General features: G+C 37.7%; 1 protein-coding gene across 1 annotated transcript in view; it reads left to right on the top strand.

Annotated features, from left to right (window-relative positions):
* ARHGEF12 (Rho guanine nucleotide exchange factor (GEF) 12) overlaps positions 1-27,542 on the top strand; it is a 244,406-nt gene that overhangs the window by 180,491 nt on the left and 36,373 nt on the right. The window contains exons 15-29 of the mRNA XM_006895634.1: positions 1,040-1,082; positions 1,357-1,462; positions 2,206-2,343; positions 2,861-2,893; positions 3,203-3,317; positions 4,809-4,914; positions 6,134-6,346; positions 12,387-12,519; positions 13,636-13,671; positions 14,797-14,951; positions 16,242-16,388; positions 18,741-18,826; positions 24,097-24,222; positions 24,906-25,020; positions 26,992-27,092. Coding sequence (XP_006895696.1) covers positions 1,040-1,082; positions 1,357-1,462; positions 2,206-2,343; positions 2,861-2,893; positions 3,203-3,317; positions 4,809-4,914; positions 6,134-6,346; positions 12,387-12,519; positions 13,636-13,671; positions 14,797-14,951; positions 16,242-16,388; positions 18,741-18,826; positions 24,097-24,222; positions 24,906-25,020; positions 26,992-27,092 — 1,653 coding nt within the window. The remainder of the gene's footprint in view (positions 1-1,039; positions 1,083-1,356; positions 1,463-2,205; positions 2,344-2,860; positions 2,894-3,202; positions 3,318-4,808; positions 4,915-6,133; positions 6,347-12,386; positions 12,520-13,635; positions 13,672-14,796; positions 14,952-16,241; positions 16,389-18,740; positions 18,827-24,096; positions 24,223-24,905; positions 25,021-26,991; positions 27,093-27,542) is intronic.

Genomic DNA, 27,542 nt, shown 5'->3' with positions numbered 1-27,542 from the left:
CTGGCTTTGGTATCAAAGATATGTTTGCTTCATAGAATGAATCTGGGAAGGTTCCATCTTCTATTTTCTGAAATAATTTATGTAGAATTGGTAACAGTTCTTCCCTACATGTTTTATAAAATTCACTTGTAAAACCATCTGGTCCAGGGCTTTTCTTGGTTGGAAGTTGAGTTGTCTTTAAATGTGATTATTTTTAAAAATTTAAGACATTTCCCAAGTTAATAAGGGAAAAACATATCAGTATGACAGTGGGCCCAAAATATCTGGTTCTTATGGGAAAATTCTAGCTAAGAAGAGATAAATTATAAGCTAGTCAATTTAGCCAGTTCACCAATAAGTTACTGGAAGTTTGGGACTCCAAAAACTCATAATTGTCATCAGGAGCTTCTCATCAGGAGTGTGACTATTGTGTAAAACAGTGACTCTGAGTATTGAGGTCTATGGTGTGAGTATGTTAAATACTGAAAACAAAAATCTTTACACATGGACCTTGCCTGATGTGCTGCATCGGAATCAGATTGACCACATCTGTGGAAACAATCGTTAGAGAAAGCTCAGTACCTGCAGTGAGAACGAGGCCAGGTGTGGACTGTGGGTCAGATCATCAATTACTCATGTACAAGTTCAAAATGAGGCTGAAGAAAATGAAAAGTCCACGAGACCCAAGATATGATCTTGGATCTGTTCCACCTGAATTTCAGGATCATCTTAAGAATAGGGTATTTTTAAATTTTATGTTAGTTTGCTTACAAAGTTTGTATACATTCAGTTTCACACTATTCTTCATACATACTATGTTTCAGTATCCTCCCCCCACCCCAAATTTAAAGAATAAAGTGCTCTAGAGTTGTGAAATTTGGATAAGTTGAATTCAGTAAATCAGTTTACAAATGAATATATTTTCAAGAACAGGTATACTAAGCTCTCTGCCTTTAATTTGCCCAGGCACTTATATAATTTTATAAAGAAAAAACTTACATAATTATATAAAGGAAAATCCTTTGTGCTTTTATAGATTTTGTTTTCGTTTTTATTTTAGCACCTGAAAGTTTCTGTTCCTGAAGAAATATCTACAGATCTAGGTAAGTCAGGAGTATCAGTATCCTGAAGAATTCCTAAGGAATGTGTCATACAGTAACTAGTTGTCACTTAAATTAAAGCAGAAGGAAAATTTATAATAAACATATGTTTAAATGAAATATGAATTCTGAAATCAGATTCATTAGAAAAACTGAAGAACTACTTTCTTATTTACCTCCAGGTTAAATTTTACACTAAGTAGCACTGATATGTTTCCTTCTGTTAGGCACAGAATGTACCTTTAGAACAAACATCTCTTTTATTTTCATTATGCAGAAAAGAGAAGACCAGAGCTTATTCCTGAGGATCTACACCGCCATTATATCCAAACTATGCAAGAACGAGTCCACCCAGAAGTTCAAAGGCACTTGGAAGATTTTCGGTAATATTGGTGTTGGAGATAAACTGATATGGTCATTCTGAAATTTTTCCCCCTGGTATACAAGTGTTCACGTCTTTCGTTCATAGGGTTGCTATGAGTTGTCTACCACCCAGTCGCACTTAACAACAACAGTTAAGGAAGGCTGCATATGTAATCCTTATCTTAAAGCCAAAACCCCCCAGTTGCCATCAAGTTGATTCCAGCCCCATGTATATGCAGTAAACCTGCTCCATAATATTTTCAGTGTTGTGACCTCTTAGCACCCTATCAGCAGACCTTTCTTCTGAGACCCTTCAAGGTGTGCTGAACTGCCAGCTTTTCATTTAGTAGTCTAGTGCTTAACTGTTTGCACCATTCAGTGACTCCATCTGTATTGTAGCACGGGATAAGCCATATGGTCTTTTCTCACCGTATTAAAATGTATTGAATATATAGAGTCAAAATGTTACAGTGGGTTCAGGGTTTGTCATCTTCATTCCTTGTGCTTTCACAATTTGAACTGAATATTGTGCTTGGGGTAATTGTGTTCCATTAGGATATTTGCTTTATTGTTGTGTGACTCTGGAATCCCCGCCCGCCCCACCCCCCCCGGCTTGGTATCCAGGGTCACATGTCCATAAATGTGGAGCACTGTTGCATTTTTTTGCCTGTTGTAAGAAACTCGTAGACTTCTGATGAGACATCTCCAGAAGGAGATAATTTCTCTTTTACATTAATCTGGAAGTGTCTCCTATTCTCATTAGACAAAAACGTAGTATGGGGTTGACTCTGGCTGAAAGTGAGCTGACCAAGCTAGATGCAGAGCGTGACAAGGACCGAGTGACTTTGGAGAAGGAACGGGCATGTGCAGAACAGATTATCGCCAAAATTGAAGAAGTTTTGTAAGTAATAGAAGTTTTTTGTGGAAATTTCCTCTCTATAACTGAGATGCTAGTTATAGGTTTGTGGTACACATTAAACAAATTTAGGGGAATCTCAGAATATGCCTTAAATGGTTTATTTTGTCACAATCCTTGAGAAACTGAATTTCCCCCCTATCTCTGCTGATATTTTATTTTTTTATAAAGTTCTTGTGTTTCGTTTTCTGTGGGAGGGGCTTTGGCAGGGGAGGTGTTGGTTGACATCAATGTTTTTGATAATCAGTGATTAAAATTAGACTGCTGCTCATTGGCTTAGGAAACTTTTATTTTGGCTGTCTGACATGTGCACTTGATGACTTGAGTATGAAAAGTTTGCAGTTCCTTGGTGGATTAGAAGTCTTTTGGTATTTTATTCTGTGTGACAAAGATTTAGGGTGAGGCCCAAGGCATTTGACGCTATTATTTCAGGTATCTCAGTTTAATAATTGCTCCTTTTAAAACATTCAAGATTTCATTCTTAAAACATTTTTGTTTTTAGGATGACTTCTCAGGCTGTAGAAGAAGATAAGAGGTAATAATAGTTTTATTCTGAGATTTTACAAAAACTAACAAATAAACACGTTGTAGTTTTTCCTGTCAGCCCTACATGATTTTTTCTTTTCACGTAAAAATATAGGCTATAGACTCCCTCTGGTGGCCTGTATTTTTTATCTGACTAATATTCTAGTGTCTTCTTGGATGGAAGCCTTTTCTGTCTATGTTGACTATTTAGTTCCTTCTTTTTTTACTTAATGAATTAATTCAAAGATTTTTTTTTTACTTCAGAGTTTTAAGTCTTTTGTCATCTGAGATCTTACTTGATTAATCCCTTTTCTTCCAGTTCAACAATGCAGTATGTTATTCTCATGTACATGAAGCATTTGGGAGTAAAAGTGAAAGAACCTCGGAATTTGGAGCACAAGCGAGGTCGGATTGGATTCCTGCCAAAAATTAAGGTGAGACCAGAGTAATAACAACAGAATCTTCAGGCCCCTGTGCTGCTGCTGCTTTTTAGAACTATTATTTCATTGTGCTTTTGTTGAAATTTTGCACAACAAAGTAAGATTCTGTTTGATAGTTTCTATACCGATTGTGCATTGACACTAGTTACTTTTTTCATGATGTCATCATTCTCTTTTGTGGTGTTCTGGTTATTCTGTTTTCAGTACTCAGGTTTTCATGTCTCCTTAACTTCTCATCTGTGCTTTGTTGACTTTTTGGTCTCGTTTTGGTGGCTTTGTGATAGAGCACTGTACATACTCTTGGGTGATGGCCTTTGTTTTGTATGACAGTCTGTTATTTTACTAACAGATGACCTCAGGGTCAGTCTAAGGTTTAAAGAGTGTCTCAAGATGATAGTCTCAAGGAGTTCTCCAGTCTCTTTATCCTCTAAGCCAGGAGTTTTAAAGAATTTGACTTCTGCCATATTTTCTCCCATATTGTCTGGATCTGTCTATGGTTGCCTGGTCAGAATGGTTGGTGGGTGTAGCCAACCACCATCCAGTTGTGTTGGTCTCAGGGCCGATATGTTTATTACTTGCATAAGCTGTTGACCTCTCTATTAGGTTCTTCACTGGAGAATTTTTGTTTCCTTCTTTCTCTTTTGTTCTTTCCTCTTTTGTTAGTGAATAGAGACCACTAGTTTCATGTTAGTTCAAAGGCTTTTAAGACTTGACATGCTGCTTACTTCACTAGGATGCAGAATATGAGCTTTGGGTAATACAGTACGGAATTAGCTGAGTTAGTGCCTGAGACTGACGATCTCTCTGCTACATTACACTTGCTCTTCTTATAATTGTAGTTTATTCACCACATTCGTGCTAGGCATATAAACAGATGTCAGACAATAGTCCTTATTCTCAAATAAAAACCTAATCAGAAATCTAGATATTAGAACAAACTACTAGACTATGTAAAACCTGTGAATAGTGAGTGGTTTACACAGATTTTCCATCTCCAATTTAGTTAATCCCTTATTACACTTTTATAAGTTATCTGTTACAGTTTATAATTATCTGTTTTTGTTTCATGTTTGTTAGATTGTAAAATTCTCTTAAGAAATGAAGATCCTATTTGTTGCTTGATAGTGTAACCTCAGCTTTTAGCACAGTGTCTTCACACGTTAAGAGTGTAGTAAATCATAGTTGGATGTGCGTAAGCGTGTTTCTTAGAATAAGCTTCTGGGGTAAATGAATTATCACACTCCCTATTTGTTGCCCAAAATTTTCAGCTCTAGAGGATTTAAGAAGATTTGAGCTTGACACATACACAGTACAATATACCTACTTATAATGACTGCTCAGTATCTGTGTGTGTGTTTCCTTCATTTATATTTGACCAGTTTCTTTCCAGTGACCATTATTAGGATTTCATTTATGTGTTTGAAAGCAGTAAAGGAAACCTGTTCCACACATGTCTTTTATGTTTTAATTATGTATTCACTCTAGCAAAGTATGAAGAAAGATCGGGAAGGCGAAGAAAAAGGGAAACGAAGAGGATTCCCCAGCATCTTGGGACCCCCAAGGAGACCAAGCCGCCAGGACAACAGTGCAAGTATGTTGCGGTTTGAAATGCTGCATTCCCACCATTGGTACAGCCCCTGCATCAGAGACTCATTTACCTAGAGCAGAGTGCTGGAGAAGAATGTATTTGAAACTAATTCCACTGCCCAGTATATATATTTTTTTCCAGTTTTGTTTCTGAACTAAGTACCCTAGTGTTCTCTATTATTATCATAAGCATCATTTTATATAATATTACACTACTTGTCTATAGCTTAATTATCCTGATTTTTTCGTGCATTCAGTTTACTTAAATTAAGAAAGTGTGCATACATTTTTTTTCTTTTTTAAATCTTATTGTACTTGTTTCATGACTCCACATTCTTATTTCATCTATTTCTCCCATGTCTTGTAGTTTGTTATTTTCTTCTGTCCATCCCCAGGTCCAGTGGAGGGAGATCAGCCCCCTACACAGGGTTGCTGGAGAGTTAGAGAAGGTGATAGGAGCACCCTGTAGTGGTTCCCAACCTTGGCACACCACATTCAAAAACACCGCCTTAGTTGGAGAGGAGCATTGTGAACAGAGATACTGAATTCTCAATACAGTGAGGGATTCTCACTCAAATGGCAGAAGGATTCGTTATTGAGAAACACAGAAAATGAAAGAGATTTTCTGAGAGCAGCTTGAAATGCATGAGTTCCAGGAGATACACAAGAATAATTTTATGAGCTAGGGAAAATGGGATTAGATTAGGAATGTAGAAAAGTGTGTCAGGATGTCCAGTACCATGGAGAATGATGACTTGAGAGATTTTATTAGCCCCTTGTGGTGATAGTTTTGAACAGTGATTAAGAACAGAGTGAGAAGCAGTCTGGATAATATCTGAGACATTCTGTGATTAGGAAGTTGTGATGTCTCGGGGAGAAGTGAGATGGGATGCTTGCTAAGAGTTCATAGAACTTAAGGCTTTATCTTTGCCTCACAAATGAGTACAGCTCCTTAGGTCTGTACCTCTCAGCCTTCCCTCTCCTTATCTCCTTTTCTTATGACTCTTCATGCACTCTCATCCTGCCCCCTCCCCGCCCCGCCTCTCCTTTACCTTCCTCTGCATTTCTCTTGTCAGCTCTTTTGTCAGACTCTGTGTAGTAATTTATCTTCTTTTTTGCCCCTTAGGTCCCTGTAGTACACACATTTTTAAAAACTGTTTTGTATCATTACCTTTTTGTAGTTGTTTTGCAGCATAGATCATAAACCCTTGTTTTCTGGTTAGTCGGCAGAGCCATGGAACTCCAGAAGCAACGCCTCCCTAAACACTTAACGACACTCTCGTCTGTGAGCCCCGAACCTCAGGACTCTGCTAAATTGCGCCAGAGTGGATTAGGAAATGAAGGAACGGACGGTGCATACCCGCCTGCCACTCTCACGTCCTCTATGGCCACAGGGGCTACTCTTTTCCAGGAGGGTGGTAAAGAGAATGATATGGGTAAGCTAATACTGTGGTTCAATTCAGCAACATACTATAACGTGAAAATAAACACTCTAGCAGAAAAAATTAACGGCAGGTTATTTCAGTATAAGACTGTATCTATTTAATTTAGACTTTAGAAGCTTAACATTCCAGCCAGTGACAAACACACACACAAAACCAAATAGCTAGACCCTTATAGCTGTTGAGATGGTTTTGATGCATTGCACCCCTGAGTGAAACTGTCTGGAGAGTTTTCTTTGGTGAAAATTTTCTGGAAGCAGCTCCCCAGACCTCTCTTTCATGGTGCCACTAATCAGGTTCAAACTGCCAACCTTTAGGTTAGTTGAGTGCAAATCACCCATACCATGCAGGAACCTATTGAAAAATATGTGCTGAATAATAATTCCTAGTTCTCTTTGATGAAAAATCAGCTTTCAGGCATCAGCTTTGTGTTAGATATTAGTATACCTGATGTTGTGGTATACCCTGGGTAGCTTAGTCATCATTGTGGGGACAATACTACAAATAGATTTCAAATTGTGCTCAGTCCAGAAAGGGAAAGGGAATGATAAGGGACTAGTAAACAGAGTTAGTGGCAATGTGAGCATCTAAGGAAGAATTTCGCCCTCAAAAAATGCTAAAGGGAAGCCTTTTGGGAAGAAGTTATTGCACATGTGGAAAACAGGGTAAGATATTACCAACAGAATAAAATTCCAAGAAGAAAGTGGGCTGATGGGAATATGAAGGGTAAAGTTTTTTGCCGAGTGAGAATTTACGAAGGGCCTTGGAATTTGAACAGTAAAGAGCATCACAGAGTAACTGTTGAAAATAATTGGGAAAAGTACTTATTAAAGAACTCTTACTATTTTTTTTCTTATTATAATGAAGTTCTTAAGTAAGTCAGCTGTGAAAATAAGTGGTTTTGGTTAGGAACTTGCCTATATTTATTACTGATTTTTAGATTGTTGGTGACAAGATCCAGGCTAAGACTGTGGGCATCCTTAGGTGGCATAGAAACGATTACTAGAAATGAAGAAGTCAGGAGATCAAGGATTTGGAAGTCACATAGTATATTGTCAACAGAGACAAAAACTGAGCAAGTAGCCAGGTTCAGTGTTGCTAGATGATCCGTGTTAGGAGGGAGAACATGTGACAATATCTAGTGGCATTTTTATGAGAAGAGGCAGCAAGGTAATCGGTAATCATCTAAACAAGTATTGATAAACAAGAAGTGTATCCCTTTAATCATCTCTTTAAAGTACACAATGTATGGCAGAACCATTACAATATAATCTAAAAGGTCTGTAGCATGACAAGTAAGTCCTCCTTCTGGGATTAAGGATAGGGTTCAGGTGGTTTCTGTTAGAGAGAAAAAAGTTGTAGTGACATTTGGAAAAAAGTCTGAGAGTGTTGATGTTGTTAGATAAATTCTGAAGATGCTGGATTGAGTGTATTCAGTGGTACTTCAAGACTCCCATGGCTCATTGAAATAAAAACGAAGTATTTAAAGGAATAAACAAAAACTGCAAAGTGAAAGGAAATAGGGTAAAGAGCAGAGAGAGTTCAATAAATATTTGGAATATGGAAAGTAAATAAGAGTGGTTCAGTGAATGAAAGAATGAAAAGGAAGTCAGAGACCATTGTTTGTTTAAGAAGTCAACAGTAGGAACTACTCTGGAGAGACTTTAGTCTTAGAAATAACATGAGTGCTGGAGTACATGGGTAAGGAGAGGCGACTGAAGATCTGTGATCACAACTGTGTTAGTAACTCCTGATCCCTGGATTGCAATAGTGCATCATTTCTGTACCAGAGGAAGATTATTGTGCTCTATTTTAGACAAATTGAGAATTCCCTAGACATCACAGCAGTCAGGACTTTTTTTTTTCTTTTCTATATTTTATTAATTTTCATAAACATTTACAGAGATTTTGGGTTTCCATTCATTCATTGTTGCACTATTCTCTCTACCCTCCTCCCAGTTTGTTCTTGTCCAAATGCCACAGTGCTTGTCAAAGCCAGTTCTGATTAATCTTCTTTGTCAGTGTGTCCTTTGCCATTCCCTATCACTCCTCCCTGAGAGAGACTTCACCCTGAGTCATAAGGAAAAGGGGATGGCGTATTCTCTTAGCTACTTCCTGCTGAAAAGGGACGCTGTGGGTTTCAGGGTGAAGGACTTTTTTAACACGTTGCCGCAAATGACGGAAATACATCGGGGTGGGGGGGGAAATGTTTCTAAGCACGGTCATCAATTTAAAAGTGTGTGGCAAGGTGTTAAGAAAAAAAAATTCCTGAAAATAAAGTCAAGGAAATGTACCCAATGTGGATCAGAAATATTTATAGATGTTGTTGTTATGTTCCATCGAGTCACTTGCGATCTTAACAACCCTATATACAGTAGCACTGAAACCTGCTTTAACTTGTGCCAACTCTACCATCTCTGACACCCCTACCCTCATTATCCCAGTCACTGTACTGTTCCTCCACCCTTCCAAGCATCATTCCTCTCCAAGGACTGATCCCTCCTTGCAACATGCTCAACATATGTCAGACGAAGCCTCAGGATCCTTGCCTCCAAGAATCAGCCTGGCTTCACCCTCTCTAGGATGAACCTGTTCTCTTAGCAGTTCACGGTATATTCAACACTCTTCTCCAGCACCACAACTCAAAGGCATCAGTTCTCTTTCTACTGTCCATCTCTCTAAAGCAATTGCAAAGACTATGATCCACATCAGGCACATCTTAGTCTCCAGACTGACTTCATTACTTTTCAGTACTCTGGAGAGGTCCCTGACAGCTGACTTTCCCAATGCAATTCCTCTCTTGATTTCCTGACTGTTGGTACCAATAGTGTTGATTGTGGAGCCAAGAAAACTAAAGCTGTTAACAATCTCAATCTCTTTACCACCTATCATAATGCTACCAGTCAGCCCAGTGGTAAGAATCTTTATTTTCTTGATGTTGAGCTTCAATCCATACTGAAGGCTGCAGTCCTTGATCTTCTGTACAAGCGCTTCAGGTCCTCCTCAGTTTCAGCAGGCAGGGTTGTCATTTGCATAATGCAGGTTCTTAATGAATCTTCCTCCATTCCTGAAGCCACATTCTCCTCGTACAGCCCAGACTCTCAGGTGATCTGTTCTGCATATTGATTGAAAAGGTATGGAGACAGGATACATCCCTGGCATACACCCTTCCCAGTTTTGAAGCATGCAGTGTCTCCTTGCTCTGTTCTGATGACTGCCTTCTGGTCCAAATATATAGGTTTTGCATAAGCACAGTCAAATGTTCTGAGATTCCCATTCTTCTCAGAGTCAGCCACAGTTTGTTGTGATTCACACACACGCCTTTGCATAATCAATGAAACACAGATAGACATTCTTTTGGTACTCTCTGCTTTCAGCCAAGATCCATCTGACATTAGCTTAATATCCCTAGTACCACAGATTCTTCTAAACCCAGCCTGCACATCTGGCAGTCTCTGTTGATGTACTGCTCCAGTTGTTTTTGGATAATTTTCAGCAGAGTCTTGCTTTCATGTGATATACTTAACAGAAAGGAAACAACCATTAGAGAAAGGCCAGCATCATCTTTCATAAAAAAGTGAACAGAGAGTTAACAAGCAAGAGGAAATGGTTTTCTGCATTTAAAAAGACTGTAAATCTTCCCATTGACTGGACTCACAGATAATCAGCTTTGATGAATAATTTTCAAAAGACCAATACCTAAACGATCCTTAGAAATTTCATTGCACTAGGGATGAAGGGGGAAAAAATCTTAAAAGTTTTAAGAAAGAAATGGAGGAAAGGTAAAATAAAAAGCCCAAGCATCAGTGCCTTTGAAATGATTTGAATATGCACCTTCCAGCACAATGAAAACAGAAGAATCCAGAGGATCCAGGAGACAACACAGGAAATAGCAAAGGGAAGTTTGAGGATGATGGGTTTTGTCACAGGCCACTACCCTAGATTGGAACCTGAAAACATTGGAAAGTTTTTTTAAAGAACGTTTTTAGGCAGTTGATAGTACAATGTATCAGGTTAAAAATTTTCAGACTTGTGAATGATATTATTTTGACCACCCTAAGAGAAAGACATTTAAAAATGTCAGAAAACATAAAGAGTTATAGAAAAGAAGCAGAAAAAACTGAAGCAAAATAAAAAATGGCATGATCTTAAAACAACTGATAAGTGTAAGACTTTACTATTCTAACCATTCTATTTCAAGTGGCCCAAGATTGCATCTTTGGACCAGTAAAAAGAAAATCATAGCCAACATGTCACAACGTAATAGGAATAATAAACATTTTATATGTGACAATACATATATTGGCATTGTATTGTGAGCACTCTTACTTGTTTCCTAGCTTTTATAATTATTCTGTAAAATAATTATAAAATGACAGCACAGAATATTTAGTTGTGACTGAAGAAATCCTTTTAATGATAAAAGTGAACATGTAGTTAGAAGAAATGTGAAGTAGAAGGGAGGAAACGCACGTGGTACATATGGGCACTAAATACATACTCTTAATACAAACAATTGAGATACTAATTCCTTGGTAAAGTAAAAAATGTGGATATATTTATAATTACTGCTCCCTTAACAAATGTCTTCTTATCTGACATTTCACATTTAGACCAACAATGAAAAAACTTACTATCTGATTTTTGTGCATTAACAGTATACATCTAGCGTTTAATCAGTGTTCAGGGGTTGCTTGTTGTGATGACTAAAATTGTATGCCAGCTTGTCTGGGTTATGATTCTCTGTGGTTTGGCCATTATGTAATGATATAATCATCTTTTACTGGTCTGCTGTGATCATCCTCCATAATCCGGTTTTTTGAAACCGAGCCATGTCATTTAGGGAGGAGAAGGGATATTTTCTTTTCACGTAGAGGATAACTAATAACAATAAGAATAAAATTGAAATATTGGAATGAAATAGGGGGAAATGGGGGGAAGTGTAAGTTGAACAAATTGTTAGGGTGAAGAGAGATAGTGTCTAAAATTACCAAATCAAGGAAAAGAAGTTTATTATGTGGAATTAGAATATCAGAAGAAATAAATTTAAAACAATGAAAAAAGGTTATCTTTGGGCATAGAATAGGGTATAAGAATATTGCTCCTTCTCATTAATTCTTTCATTGTTGCCATGTTTCATAGATTTTTTAATTTATTTTTTAAATTGTGATTTTAAAAAAATTTATAGAAAGGTTGGATTTTCATTCATTCATTCTTTCATTGTTGTACTTTTTTCCTCCCTCCTCACACCAGTTCACTTTCTTTTTTGAAGAACATTCATTGTTGCACAATTTCTTTTTTCCTCCTCCCTTTTCTCCCAGTCCACTTTGCAATGCATCTCTTACTCTGCACTGTTGTCATACATATAATGCCTAACCATTTATTCCTTTTAAACCTTTCTTTCATCTTTTCCAATGCAGTGTTCATTATCTGTCCTAATTTTCCTAATTTCCTTCCCGCCCACCCCCATGTCAGTCCTGCTTTATATCAGTGGTGTTATGCATTATTTGTCCTTTTGTGATTGAGATATTTCACTCAGCATCATTTCCTCCCGAGTCACCCATGTTGTATAAAGTTTTTTGAGTGCGCTGTTTTTCCTGCTGCATAGTATTACATTGTGTGAATATACCATCGTTTTTCTATCCGTTTGGTTTGTTAATTGGCTCTTGGGTTGTTTCCATCCCTTTGTAATCACAAATAACCCAGGAATAAACATGGGTGTGCATATATTTTTTTAAAAAATTGTTTTAAGATTATTTTCTTTTTTTATTAGTTTTAATGAAAGTTTACAAAGACTTAGTTTTTCCAATCATTCAGTGTTGCACTTTTCTCCCTGTCCCCCCCATTTAAGATGATTTTCATGTATCTTTAGTGCATTTTAAGATTTAATAACATTAAATTTTTGTTTTTACTAACTTAAAAATGTTCATATAAGAATGTAGCAATGGATTCAGTTGAAAATGTTGGGGACTACTTAATGACTTTACTGAGTGTTACTACTGTTTGAATGTCTGTCTGCCTTTTAACTTTCTAGGATCAAAACAAATTGGAGAAACACCACCATCTGGAGACTCTATGGATGGCACACCTCGTACTCCAAATACCATCTTTGATTTCCCACCGCCTCCATTAGACCAAGTGCAGGAGGAGGAATGTGAAGTAGAAAGGTAATCTTATAACTTTGAATGGGTTTAAGACATTGCCTAAAGTTTTTTTAATTATGCATTGTTTGGGGTTTGTAACTTTTTTTTTACCATATGTATTTTTTTTTGAGACAGAACTGGAACTTATTGGCAGTAAATATTAGACGTTAGTAGATGCCATCAAGTCAACTACAACTCATATGGGCCCTGTGAATAAACAGATAAAGTCTTGCCCTATTTACATCATTCTCACAATCTCAGCATTGTTTATTCCTGTTATTGACAGTCACTCTGTCAGTATCTTGTTAAGGCTCTTCCTCTCTTTCTGTTTCTCCACCTTTCTCAACAATCCTTTTCCAGGAAATGATGCCTCCTGACAACATGCCCAAAGTAAGTGAGGCAAAATTTCCCCATACTTGCCTCTACAGAGCACCCTGGTTGCGCTTTCTCTGAGACAAATGTGCTTATTTTTAAGGCAGCCCATGGTATATTCAATATTCATGACTAACACCAACAACTTAAAACAGTTCTTCTTTGATCTTCCTTATTCATTGGCGAGCTTTCACATAAATATGAAGCAATTAAAAATAGCATGGCTTGGGTCAAGCACTCCTTAATATTTAAGTTTATATCCTTGCTCTTTAGCACTTTAAAGAGGTCCTTGACAGGAGTTTTGTCCTCTGAAACATAGCTTTGAATCTCTTGATTTCTGCTACCATTTGTGTAGATCATAGACCAAAGCAAAAGAAAATCCTGACAACTTCAGTCTTTTCCCATCTGTTGGTTCAGTTGTGATGATATAATTTTATTTATGAGGGTTTATTTCTTTGGAGGGTCAGTGAAAAAGAAGACGACTTTCAAGCAGAAGGACTCCATAGTGACTGCTGTGGTGAACTCGAGAATGTCCGAAATGACGAGGATGGCACGGGATAGAAAAGGGCTCATATCTGTTCATAGTGTCGTTATGATTTGTGCTTGACTCAATGGCACCTGACAACAATATATTTTACTATATTATTGAAATACCTGGAAGAACTGATTATCAAACTACTGTTCTTTACTCCTGTTTTGAAATCTTTAATAAGTTTCTTGGTCACTATTTTATTTTTTGTGTTAACTCTTTATGTTTCATTTTTTCAGGGTGATTGAACATGGAACACCAAAGCCCTTTCGAAAGTAAGTAATCTTAAAGTAGTGTTTAATAAACATGCATTTTAAGAAATATATGTTTTTGCCATATAGTTCCAGAAACACTATACATGAATCTGTTAGACAGCATAAAACAAAGTTCTTAATAAGCAAAATAATTTAAAAGAATTATATTAAGGTACATATCAGAAAGGATTGGAGAAAGACTTATCAACAACCTACATTATGCAGATGACGCAACCTAGCTTGCTGAAACAGAGGAGGATATGAACTACTTGCTGCAGAAGGCCAAGGACTGTAGTCTTCAATATGAATTAAAGCTTAACATCAAGAAGACAAAGATTATTACCTTTGGGCCAATTGGCAGCACCATGATAGATGGTGAAGAGATTGAGGTTGTTAACAATTCCAGCTTGCTTGGCTCTACATCAGCACCCTTGGCACCAGCAGTCAGGAAATCAGAAGACAAATGCATTGGGAAACTCTGCTGTCAGGGACTTCTCCAAGGTAGTAAGAAATAATGATGTCAGTCTAAAGACTTAAGGTGTGCCTTATCCAGGCCATGGTCTTCACAGTTATTTGCCATGCATCAAAGAACTGAACAGTGACTAAGGATGACAGAATAAGAATTGATGCCTTTGAGTTGTGGTGCTGGAGAAGAGTCTTAAACATACCATGGACCACCAAGAGAACAAAGAGGTCTGTCTTGGAGAGGGTGACACCAAGTTTCTCCTTGGAGGCTAGGATTTTGAAGCTCCGTCTCAAGTACTTAGGGCACGTGGTCAGGAGGGACCAGTTCTTGGAGAAGGACATTGTTCTTGGAAGGATGGAAGGACAATGCAGGAGAGGAAGACACCTAATGAGATGGATTGATGCAATAACTGGGGCAGTGGGGTAGGTGTGTCTGAGTTAGTGAGACTGGCTCAGGATAGGGAAGGCCTCAGGGCTGTTATACATAACAGGGTTACAGGCAGCTCAACAACACATAACAGCATCAAAAAGTAAACTGTTTTGTAGTAACTGATGATTTCTCAAGCTCTGTGCTCAGCTTTACTTTAGACAGCTGACTATTTACTATGTAAAGACTTGTGTTTGTTGTGCCCGTTGTTCACGTGATGTTTTAAAATGACAGTTATAAATTTTTTTTATTAGATTTGACAGCCTAGCTTTTGGGGAAAGTCAAAGTGAAGATGAACAATTTGAAAACGATTTAGAGACAGATCCACCCAACTGGCAGCAGCTTGTTAGTAGAGAAGTGTTATTGGGACTGAAACCCTGTGAGATCAAAAGACAGGAAGTGATCAATGGTGAGTTTAATCAATCTGTGTTTTAATTTTGTTTTCAGTTCCTATATACTGAGTTTGGAGTTTTTAAAGCATAACCCTCCGTCCTGGTATTTGGTTCAGTGTTTCTTTTAGGCTTTTAAAACAAAGAAGAAATGGCATAAGATACATGATTTTTGAACTCTTCACCTGAAAAGGCACATTGATAATTTAAAAGGGAAAAACATTTAGCCTTAGAAGTTGGTAGCCTTATAAATCTTGAGCTTGATACATTTTAGGTAAATACTGAATTAATGTTTTTTATTTCAGGCTATGATTTTTATCCAAAAGCTGTAGCTGAGGAGTCTGTGGCTCACAGAAATCTTTTTAGTTACTCAAGATCATACAGTTAATAAGACCTAAGAGAAAAGCTAAGGTCTTGGTCATCCTTTGTCCTAGTGTCTCCCTCATTGCCATCTAGTCAGAACCAACTTACAGATGACTGACCCTCCAGTGGGTTTTCAGAGGCTTTGTGAGGACCACTTAGGAGGAGTGATCTTTATTTCATCCTGCCATACCTGCAGCAGAGACGTGACATGGACACTGTGTCTTCTGCTGGCCTTAGCACGTAACTTGAATGATTATCCTTCCTGTCACTAATGTAATTGAGAAATAGTGACTTTATAACTTTGCCTGTAAAATGGAGAGATTTTAGGCAGGTTAGATAACAGCAAGCAAGTATTGCTATGTGAAAATGGTTATATGGTGTTTACTTGTACAGTTTTCTGATTTTGTAGTTGTGACAGAAAAGAGAGATGAGTTTTGGCGTACACTGTTTTATAAATACAAAAATATTGTGACTGATGTCTTACACTTGTTGGTATTACCTACTCTTCACATACCAACTACCTTGTTACTTAACATTTTACGCTTATGGCAATTACTGTTTTGCTCAGTACTGACATGCCTTACAGTAGCAAATGCAGAAGTATAAAGTGATACTGGCTGCGATGGTTACGGTTATGTACCACTTGTACTGAGCCATGATTATCAGTAGTCCCACAGCTATGTAATGACATGGTCATCCTCCTTTTTCACATAACACCATTTTCCCCATAACAGTGTAGTCTTTGGAACCTAACCATTTTGACAAATGGGAATTGGGTATATTTATCATGTAGAAAAGTTTCATGGACTTCAGAACCATTGCATCCTTTCTAAAATAAGTAATTTGTTACATAACTAATTTGCCACTTCCAAATAAAACCTTTATTTGTTTCCCTGGAATAACTCTTAAGTAAAGTAATATTCCATATCTCCTTTATTTTTGCTTAGAATTGTTCTACACTGAAAGAGCTCATGTTCGAACGTTGAAGGTTCTTGATCAAGTATTTTATCAACGAGTTTCCAGAGAAGGAATTCTGTCACCTTCAGAACTTCGGAAAATTTTTTCAAATTTGGAAGATATTCTTCAACTTCATAGTAAGAAAAGATTGACTCTGATCTTTGTCTCTAAAATTTCTCTAGAAAAGAGATTATGTAAAGGTACTGCATCAGTAAAATTTTATAGATGTATGGCTTGACACAATAACTGTGGCAATGGGAGTAGGTGTGTCGGAGTCAGTGAGACTGCCTCAGGACAGGGCAGGCTTCAATGCTGCTGTACATAGGGTTGCAGTCACAGGTGACTTAACAGCACATAACAACAACAACATCCATGTTTGCAATCCTGAAACTATATGTGAACATATAAAGAAATGATTGCATCTTTGAATATATCTTTTTTTTGGTCTACCATCAGTATTTTGTATGTACAGCTTAGAATCTATATACTTCACTCATCATTACTGTCAAGTCAAATTTGGCTTCTAGGCTGTAAATGGTACAGAAATAGATTGCCTATCTTTCTCTTGCATGGCCACCGGTGGTGGTTTCATTACCTTTGAGTTAATAGCACAATTCTATGGACTCAGCCATCAGAACTCTCCATCATCAGAACTAACTCATAGGTAACCCTCCAGTTGGTTTTCAGAGGCTGTAAATTACACAAAAGGAGATTGCGCATCTTTCTCCTATGGAGCAGCTGGTGGATTTGAACCACATGCCTTTAGGTTGGCAGTACAACTTCTTACCCCTAGGCCACCAGAGCTCCCTTCTGTATACTTGGTACATACTATGGTGTTGGAGAAGGGTATGAAATATCCATGTACTATTAAAAAACCAAACAGATATGTCTTGGGAAAAGTGCAGGCAGAATGCTCCTTGGAGCCAAAGATGGCGAATTTTGGACATGTTGCTAGTAGAGACTATTCCTTGGAAAGGTGTGGCGTCAGCAAAAGAGAGGACGACCGCTATTAAGACGGATGGTTCAACTTAGAAAAAGCTGAGACAGGAGTTAACTTTTTAGTGATATTTCAAGATTCAATGCAGTTACTTTCTCAGTATGAGGATACCTCTAATGGCTATAGGCTCCTTGAGCATCAAAGATAATTTATAAATCAATATATGTAAAAGCTAATTAAAGTCTCTGAGTAGATAAGCCTTATTAAAATGTTATTTTGGTAAGAATGTTGTGGTTGCTAGAGTAAATATTACTAAAAATTTTTTAAAAAGATGAATTGACAGAGTGATTGCAGCAGTGAGCTCACATGTATCAGAAATGGTGAGGAAGACAGACACAGGATAGGACAGGGTTCAGATCTGTTATTCATCGGGTCACTGTGAGTTGTACTTGATGGTACCTAATAGCGTCATGGAGTTGGAACTGACTCTGTACATTTAGGGCCTAAATATGTATTGTACTTAGGATCTATATCACTTTGTTGTTACTATTATGCACTGTAGGGTTAGACCTTGCCGATAGTTGATGCTCCAGGGGTTTTCAGAGGCTTGAGAGGAGCTTACTCATCTTTCTGTTAAAGAGCAGCTGGTGGATTCAAACCACATGCCTGGGAGTTGGAATTATCTTGAAAATTTCCTATTAATCACAGTATATATTTTAAGTGACTGCAGTAGTGCGCGTAAGTGTGTCAGAGATGATGAACATGGCACAGGATAGGACAGGTTCAAGTCTGTTGTTTGTAGGGTCACTGTGAGTTGTATTCTTGCCAATGGCACCTAACAGCAACAGCAATATATAGTAATGTTTAAGTAAAAATGGGATATAATAATATATAATCCCAGCATAGATAACTTTAGAAAGCTAGCATATTGTTTTGTTGCTTGGAACACTTACCATACAAAAATTGTACCTTGGTGATTTTCCCTGGTTAGAGCCATGTTGAACTTTTGTAGATGGTCAGCTTACTTCCTATCTTTGTAAGTCACTGCTTCTTTAAGACAGTTAATTTTTTCAATCTTTTCATGCCATCACCTCCCACTTCCTGCCTACGGAATTGATGCCTTTTCCTGCTTTGTGGGAGAAATCTTAATTTCACCAGTATACATCGTCAAAACCAAGCTTTATTACGTTCCTTGCCTGTCAATCTCTTAATTTTGAGAGGAACAATATTGAGAACCCTGTACATAATTTAAATTCTTTTTGATCATGCTTATAGATGAAGTCCTAATTTTTAAGTGCATATTGGATGCAGCTGTACTGTGTGTAATATGCTTGTTTCTCAAAGTGTTATTTAATGCTTTAGCATTTGTTTTTCAGATATATCTCAGACATCCCTAAATGTGTAGGCACTTTGTTCAGGTTTAAGGACATTTGAAGCAGTTTTAGTACTTTGAAAATCCTTTCTTTGAAAATTTAGCTTATTGGTAGTAATTCAACTTAAAATTAGTTCATACTTTAATTTTTTTCCTCTTTTTTTCCCCCTCCTCTCCTAGTTGGATTAAATGAGCAAATGAAGGCTGTTCGAAAGAGGAACGAGACTTCTGTTATTGATCAGATTGGGGAGGATTTGCTAAGCTGGGTAAGGAAAATTTCTGTTTTTAAAAAATAATCTTACAAATAATTGGTGAGTACAATCACAGTAAAGGAACTAACCTTTTGAAGTATGCAATCTTACCCACCTTACAAAGCTAGTGTTAAAATTTGTAAGTATGCTTTTCTCAGATAAAGGATCTAGAATATGTGTTCAGCTTTTCATTAAATTGACAATTCTAATCCTTTGTGTTGTAAAGAATATAGTGTAATATAAACCTGGTAGAACGAACTTAACTGATAAAGCTTTTAGTCATCTTCTGTTTCCAAATCTAAAAGCATAAATGTACAACATTAGATAATTATATAGCTCCTAAATTATCATCACTAACGGTAGACCACCAGAGCTCCCTTGGTGAGTTTTTAATAAGAACAGTTGTTGATGTTGTTTTGTGCTGTTAAGGCAGAATCAACTCATAGCTGACCCTCCAGCAGGTTTTTAGAGGCTGTAAATTATATGGGAGGAGATGGCCCATATTTCTCCCATGGAGCAGTTGGTAGATTCTGACTATCTGCCTTTGGGTTGGTAGTGTAGCGCCTTACCCACTTAGCCATTAAGTAGAAAGTTAAATTTTATTCACTGTATTAACGAATATACTCCATTGGACAGATTTGCTGCAGTAGACCTCAAAGTGTTAGAAAGCAAAGATGTCACTTTGAGGACTAAGGTGTGCCTGACCCAAGCCATGATCCTTTCAGTCTTCTCATATGTATACACAAGCTGCACAATGAATAAGGAAGACTCAAGAAGAAGGATTGATGCATTTGAAATACGGTGTTGGCAAAGAGTGTTAAGTTTATGTGGACTTAAGCCAGACTCAAGCCAGTCTGTCCTTGAAGAAGTACAGTCAGAATGCTCCTGAGACCTGAGAATGATGCCATTTTCTTTCACGCATTTTGGGCATTTTATCAGGAGAGACCAGTAATATTAGCTTGCTTGTAGAGAGTCTGCAAAAAGAGGAAGACTTACATATATTTACCTGGCAGGAGAGATGCCATGATCATGAAGGTGGTTTTCACACCATGAGGCTCATCTGCTCCACTCTGGATGTGTTGATCCCTGTGATTTTCCTGAATGCGGGAAACTCAACTGCATGGTTTGTGGTTGTGGGAGACTACTGCTAGTGGGGAATGGCATTTGCACTTTCCCTTAAGAAAAATGAGGAGGAAGAACTTCAGTAAGATGGGTTGGCCCAGTTGCTACAATAGTGGGCTCACATATAATAAGAATTGTGAGGACGGCACACAACTGGGCAGGGTTTCTTCCTCTTATACATAGAATGACTGAGCTAGAACCGACTTGATAGCACCTTTAGGAGTTCTGGTGACATAGCCTGTGGGGAGCTGCTCTGCTAATCCAAAGGGGCCACCTTTCTAGCATTTTAAATCCACCCACTCACACCTCCACAAGAGAGAGATGGACAGTCTTCCTTGCCATTTACAGCCTCTTGAAAATCCAGGAAAATAATTTAAGGAAAGAGCCCAATATAGCAGCAGTTTATGAAACTCGGTTTCTCTTTCTGACTATTGGTATATAAATGGTACTTTGTACTTCTGTACCGAGCACTGTGATTTGTGCTGTGTATATCATGGTGATGAGAGCAGACGTGGATACAGAATTTCTAGTCAGCAGGGAAACAGTGATTTGTTATTTCTCATACCATGAGTATTAACAAAAACAGGGTGTACTGGAACATAAAGCAAAGACTGAAAGCCGAACATACAAAAAACCTTACCTAGGGTAAAGTGCTTTTGATTCACACTTTTTAAAATGTTGCTGTGTAGTTAAGGCTTTGGATTACATTATAAAGTTAGGATGTAGACCTCAAAGTCTTCTAAATATTTCAACAGAACTGTTAAGATATACCCACAGAATAAATATATTAACATGTAGACCACTTGGGGAAATGCCACAAGACTTTTAACTCTATAATTACAACTTTTCAAGTTATTAAAGATGTAAGGGTTAACTAAAACAGCATTAACTTTTTTCATAGCCAATTGACATAAAGAACAGAAGCAAGAAATTATCATCCAGTCTCACATCACATTTGCTGAGTTTTCTAAAGCATATTCTACCCCTCATGCCCACTTTGGCCTTATTGTTACTACATTATAACTTGCCTAAAAAGATCAAATTACTCCATGATAGTATGGCTATCATTTTTCATTTTGCGTCTTAATCTCAGTACAGGAATGAAAGTTATATCTAGTTCTATTGACTTGACAGAACACTGCTGATCAAGTCCTTTTGTAATGTAACATAATATAGTACCAATTTCCATATCAAGCTTGATTAAAAGCTGGAAGTCAAAAGGACTTAAGATAGACTATCTTGATTCTTAAGTAGTTTCATTTACATCTTCTATAAATGCTGTTTAACATCAGCTATCAAGTGAGAGTCATCTTTAATATGACACAGAAATGCAGTTGGTCCTCTCACACTGTTCACTGGACTGCATAAATCTACATAGTAATGTGGAGAGACTTGGAAGCAGAGAACATGAATAATTTCTTTTAGAACACACAGAAAAAGTGCATTCTTAACGTGATACATATGTATAAAAACTTGAGACACAAGAAAATGCACTAAGTGGTCTGACATAACTGTTAGATATAAAGGATCAATTTAAAGAAAACAATGGCCAAAAATCCTAAAAGCAAAACTGGTAAATAGACCTTTAGACTTACCTCAGCACTTTTTTAAATAGGTTTGATGAGTGTTATTTTAGGTTCTAGTCCCTTGGGATTTCCTTACATGCATTTAAACTACTCAATCTGCTCACTGTTAAGAGCATTCTTTTGTTTTGTAAACCCACCTTCCATTAGAATTTACCTGACTCATTTACTAATATTCCAGTAATACTGCTAGTTTTCTTAAATATGTTACGTATCTTATATGTAGTGAAATAGGAATGCAATAGTGGAGGTGTGTCCTCCTTAAAGGAAAAAATACTCTTCTTTTTTTTTTTTTTATTAAATTTTAGAAACTCTCTACAGACCTGTTACAGAAGGATTTTTCACAAGATATCTTTGTGTGAAAGCTTTTGGGAATATAACTTTAAATAAGAGAATGTATAAAAAATCTTTTGGTAAATCGTACAGCAGCTAATACAAATGTTGAGGTGTTATTTGTCCTGTATGTGTAAAAGTACTTCTTGTGAACAGAGTGCTCATTGTGGGTTTTACCAATATCTTTAAATTCATGGCATATACAAACATAAGACTACAGATTTTCAAATACTAGTAAAAAGTGTGAAATCCGAATGTGGAAACTACAGAACAATTTCACTGATTTCACATGCAAGCAAGATTTTACTGAAGATTATCCAAAAACGACTGGAACAGCACATCAACAGAGAACTACCAGAAATCCAGGCTGGTTTCAGAAGGGGTCGTGGTACTAGAGATATTGTAGCTGATGTTAGATGGATCTTGGCTGAAAGCAGGGAATACCAGAGGAATGTCTATCTGTGTTTCATTGACTATGCAAAGGCATTTGACTGTGTAGATCATCACAAACTGTGGCTGACTCTGAGAAGAATGGGAATCCCAGAACACTTGATCGTTCTAATGCGAGAGTTATACTTGGACCAGGAGGCAGTCATCAGAACAGAGCAAGGGAACACTGCATGGTTCAAAATTGGGAAGGGCGTACGCCAGGGATGCATCCTATCTCCATACCTTTTCAACCTATATGCAGAACAGATTATCCGGGAGGCTGGGCTCTACGAGGAGAAATGTGGGGTCAGGATTGGTGGACGAATTATCAACAATCTGCATTATGCGGATGACACAACCCTGCTTGCTGAAACTGAGGAGGACCTGAAGCGCCTGCTGCAGAGTGTCAAGGACTGCAGCCTACAATATGAATTGAGGCTCAATGTCAAGAAGACAAAGATTCTCACCACTGGATCAATTGGCAACATCAGGATGGATGGTGAAGAAATTGAGATTGTACACAGCTTTAGTTTGCTTGGCTCCATAGTCAACAGTCTTGGCACCAGCAGCCAGGAAATTAAAAGGCGCATTGCCATGGGAAAGTCTGCTGTTAGGGACCTCTCCAAAGTGCTGAAGAGCAGTGGTGTCTCTCTGGAGACTAAGGTGCGTCTGATACAGGCCACGGTCTTCACAATCACCTGTTATGCATCAGAGAGTTGGACAATGACCAAGGAGGATAGAAGGAGAATTGATGCCTTTGAGCTGTGGTGCTGGAGAAGAGTATTGAGAATACCATGGACTGCTAGGAAAACAAACAGATTTGTCCTGGAGAGGGTTAAACCGGGTGGCTCCTTGGAGGCAAGGATTCTGAGGCTCCGTCTAACTTACTTTGGACATGTTGTGAGGAGAGACCGGTCCTTGGAGAGGGACATCATGCTTGGGAGGGTGGAGGGACGGCGCAGGAGAGGAAGGCCCTCTATGAGGTGGATTGATTCAGTGACTGGGATAATTGGGATGGGAGTGTCGGAGACAGTGCGATTGGCACAGGACAGAGCGGAGTTTAGGGCTGTTGTACATAGGGTCGCTATGAGTCGCAGGTGACTCGACGGCACATAACAACAACAACAAACAACAGTAAAAAGTGTAAAGCTTAACTAAGGTGAATCATATACTCCTGTATCTTTCCTCCAGGCCCCCTGCAGCCACCCCATGGGCAGGAATGATTTTATTGCAACCTAGAAGAGTTACGTCTGCCCTGCTTTCATAGTAAGCAAGAAAACAAGCTGGAGTCCCAAGGACTTCCCTTCCAGGAGCATTCAAAGTCATTTTTGTGCTGGTGTCAGGAACTACGGAAATGCAATTTTAATCTCAGTCTATAGGCAGTTTGTTAGTTCCCAAACATCAACCTTTCTATATCTAATTTAGAAGTGTGTAGACTCAAAGGTAATAAATTGTGGTAGCCTAAAAGTAAGAAAGCAGGAGCTTATGTGAATGTGTGCTTCCGTAAAGATTACAGACTCGGTAACCCCGCAGTATGGCTAGTCTGCCCTATAAGGTGGCTGCGCGTTAACTCCACAGCAAGAGGCTTAAGGGCACAATAACAATGGAATGTCATCAAGAAAGATTTAAATGTGTCAAGTCATGTCTTTTTAATAGATAAACATTAATATTCCACATAAATCTATAGTGACATCTTTCTTGTCACTTGAGAATACTTTATTGAATGTTGAAAAGGGTTGTGGTTGCCTGTCATTCTGCCTAGCATTACGTAAGCTCACTATCCCATTCTCTGTTGTTTTATTTACATTCTTGGCACAGTTCAGTGGACCAGGAGAGGAGAAGTTGAAACATGCTGCTGCTACCTTTTGTAGTAACCAACCTTTTGCCCTGGAAATGATCAAGTCTCGTCAAAAAAAGGATTCTCGATTCCAGACTTTTGTGCAAGTGAGTTGAGTGATTAAGTTAGTAAAAACAATTAACTGATGCATGTTTTTAACATTATATAGTATTATAGAAAAAAACTAGGGAAGTTGTGACTTAAGTTGTTTACAAGAATTAATCCATTTTAACTTCTTTTTTTAAAGCCATAAGTTATTTCTTAAATGTTTAAGATGCTAAAAAGAGGTTATTATTATGAATTGCCAGAGCCTTTAAGGGAGAAAAATGAGGCAGTATTATTCTGTAAAATTTTATGGCCATGGAAAGTCTTAATTGGCTGTGAGTGAGCCTGGATTTGAAAGCAGTGTTGGTTTTTAGGTTAAAGTTGGTATCAAAATGGTGAATAATAAAGAATAAGTTTAAGATTAAAATACTTGTCATAGAATTCTGCATACTGTAGAATAATGAAGAAAGAACTTCTGCACACTATTTAAAAATACTGTCAAAACATTAGGGAAGATCATAACAGTGGCTGTATTCATGGGTGTATAAAGATAGTCCCAGACTTCATGATGGAATTCTGTCCCGACAGCTCTGTCATTAAATTGTTTCTGACATAAGTAGGAAACCTCATTTTTTCTGTTGTTCTGATTATTACAGCCTTGTATTATCAGTTTCTTTATAAATATAATCTTTATTTGTCTTTGGAGTTTGGAAACATTTGTTTGTTTGTTTCACTTTCATTTTAGGATGCAGAGAGTAATCCACTGTGTCGTCGTCTGCAGCTGAAGGATATCATTCCCACACAAATGCAGAGGCTTACTAAGTACCCTCTTTTATTGGACAATATTGCCAAATATACAGGTACAGCATTCTCTGAAATAAAATAGCTCAGGAACAAAAAATTTAAAAATGTGTCCCAATGCACTGCAATCCCAAAGGCACATTGTTCAAATCCCCCAGCTGCTCCGGAAGAAGGAGTCTCCTCCCATTCAATTTACTGTCTCTGAAACCCTCTGAAGGGTCAGCTATGGGTCGGTTCCAGCTCAGCAGCACACAACAACAACAACAGCAAAACTCGCCTCTCAGTGGCCTGGTGCCTGCAAGTTGAATTTCCAAATAGTGTAACAAGATTTTCTAATTAGATACAGTATAATATTTTTTTCAGTGTGTGTAATTTAATATACACTATTAGTAGTCCTGGTAAAGGGCTTGACAAATTGTGACTTGTAGGCCAAATCTGGTTTCTCACCTGACTGTAAATACAGTTTTAATAGAACACGGCCATTGGTTTACATGTTGTGTGTAGCTGTTTTGCACAATAGCAGACAGAGTTAAGTAGTTGCAGCATTAACTGTATGGCTTGTAAAGGGTAAAATGTTTATTTTCTGGCTCTTTATAGAAAAAAAAATATATTGTCAGCCCTTGTTCTAGCATATGTCATTTGATTTGAAGAAGACATATATAGGATTGAAGAAATGTTTTGTGTTTATATATGTACTTTGATTACACTGGATCAGTGTCGGGTTCCAAGAAGAAGCAGGGTTTAGATGCACAATAATTCCAGGTCTCCTGATTTGAAATATGAAGTGAAGAGCTTCTTAATTGTTGGGCTTTTATCATTCTATGCAGCCAAAACTCTATTTCATATGTCTGAGAATTTGAGTGCATAATTGGAAAATTGTTTTTTAATTTTTAAAAAAATTGTATTATTTTTTGTGTGTACCATCAAATTGGATTTGACTGGTACAGGAGGAGATTGTTCCTCCTTCTTCAGTCGAAAATCTGGTGGATTCAAACTGTGCACCTTTGGAATTGCAGTGTAGTTCTTGTGCCAGTAGGCCACCAGAGCTCTAAGTGGAAAATTTTATATCATTGTACATTATAACAAAATTGGATAATACTTATACAAATTAATTTTTGTTTTTCAATGTACATATTCAGTGTATTTAAATAGTATTTGGAAGATCATACTTTTTAATATTCTGATTTTTTAATATTGTGTACAGTGTGTCTTCAGTATATTTAGATGAATTTTACTTTCTTTGAATGATACAAATGCTGTAATCTTTTTTTCTTTAAATATAACCTCAAGTTTTAAAAAACCTTCTTTTTAATCATCTGTTATTAAAAAATATTACTTAGCAGGTCCATTGAATATAATCATGGAGGCTGTGCACTGTGAATATGGGAAAAGTGCCATTTGTATAGATTATAATGTGAGTGGAATGCACCCCTTGGTGTTGTGCAGCAGAGTATCCTTCTACTTAGCTGTGGGTCATGGGTTTGCTCTCTGCTCTACTCCCTAGAATCCAAAACTGTGCTGTGAACTTAACTGGTTTGGTGTCCTCTGCTTCCTGCCATCCAGCTTGGGCTCTGTGGGGAACTGAGTATAGGAGGTGAGGTGACACAGGCTAAGATGTGTGCTGCTGCCAGCCAGTGTCTGTACAAGGCGAGCACAGTGCCAGGAGAGAGCTGGGACGGAGGGACTGTGTAGGCTGCAGGAAGGACCTATAGCATTGGAGGCCTCCTCGAGTTTCAGACTGTGATTAAATTCCCCAGGAGCAACTCACCTCTATATCCTCATGCTCTCAGTGAGCTTCTTGAGGGTGTGTAGGTTGGTAGGTTTGTTAATTCATAAAAGAGTTGGAGAGCAGAATATTTTCTGTTGTTATAAATGCAAAAAAGTATAAACAAATGAGGACTTGAAACAAACCCATGACCATCAAGTTAATTCTGAGGGTCACTATGAAGTGAGGGACAGGACTGTGTGTGTGTTTTAACTATCTTCTGATTTCCTACATTTTACATTTGGGATTTCCCCTGTATATTTAGAATTGCCAACAGAAAAAGAGAAGGTGAAGAAAGCTGCAGATCACTGTCGCCAGATCTTAAACTACGTAAATCAGGCTGTCAAGGAGGCAGAGAACAAACAGGTAAGGAGGGAAGAGCAAGAGCATATAAGCGACATAGTGAAAATGTTAAATTAGTGTTAGCTGGAATCTGCAAAATAATCGTTGAAGCTTGCACTACCTACTTGAAGTGCAAGACACTAATTCATGTGAAAGGTGGGTCCAGATAATGTTGACATTAGAGTTGTATTTGATGATGTTCATCTGTGTTTTATTGACTATGCAAAGGCATTTATTTATTCACTGTTAGAATCATAACAAATTATAATTGAGAAGAATTGGAAGTTTTGGAAGTCCCAGAAGACTTAATTATGCTCATGAGAAATCATTATGTAGACCAAAAGGCTGTTGTGCAAATAGATCAAAGGGATTACTACATGGTTTAAAATCAGGACGATGTCTATCAAGCCTGTATCCTGTCTTCATACCTTTTTTTGTTTGTATGCTGAGCACATAATTGTGAAACAAGATGGT

This window comes from Elephantulus edwardii, unplaced genomic scaffold (assembly GCF_000299155.1).
Source record: "Elephantulus edwardii isolate Elephantulus edwardi_28Jun2011 unplaced genomic scaffold, EleEdw1.0 scaffold00171, whole genome shotgun sequence".
NCBI lineage: Eukaryota > Metazoa > Chordata > Mammalia > Macroscelidea > Macroscelididae > Elephantulus > Elephantulus edwardii.
This window is presented reverse-complemented; position numbering and strand designations above follow the sequence as displayed.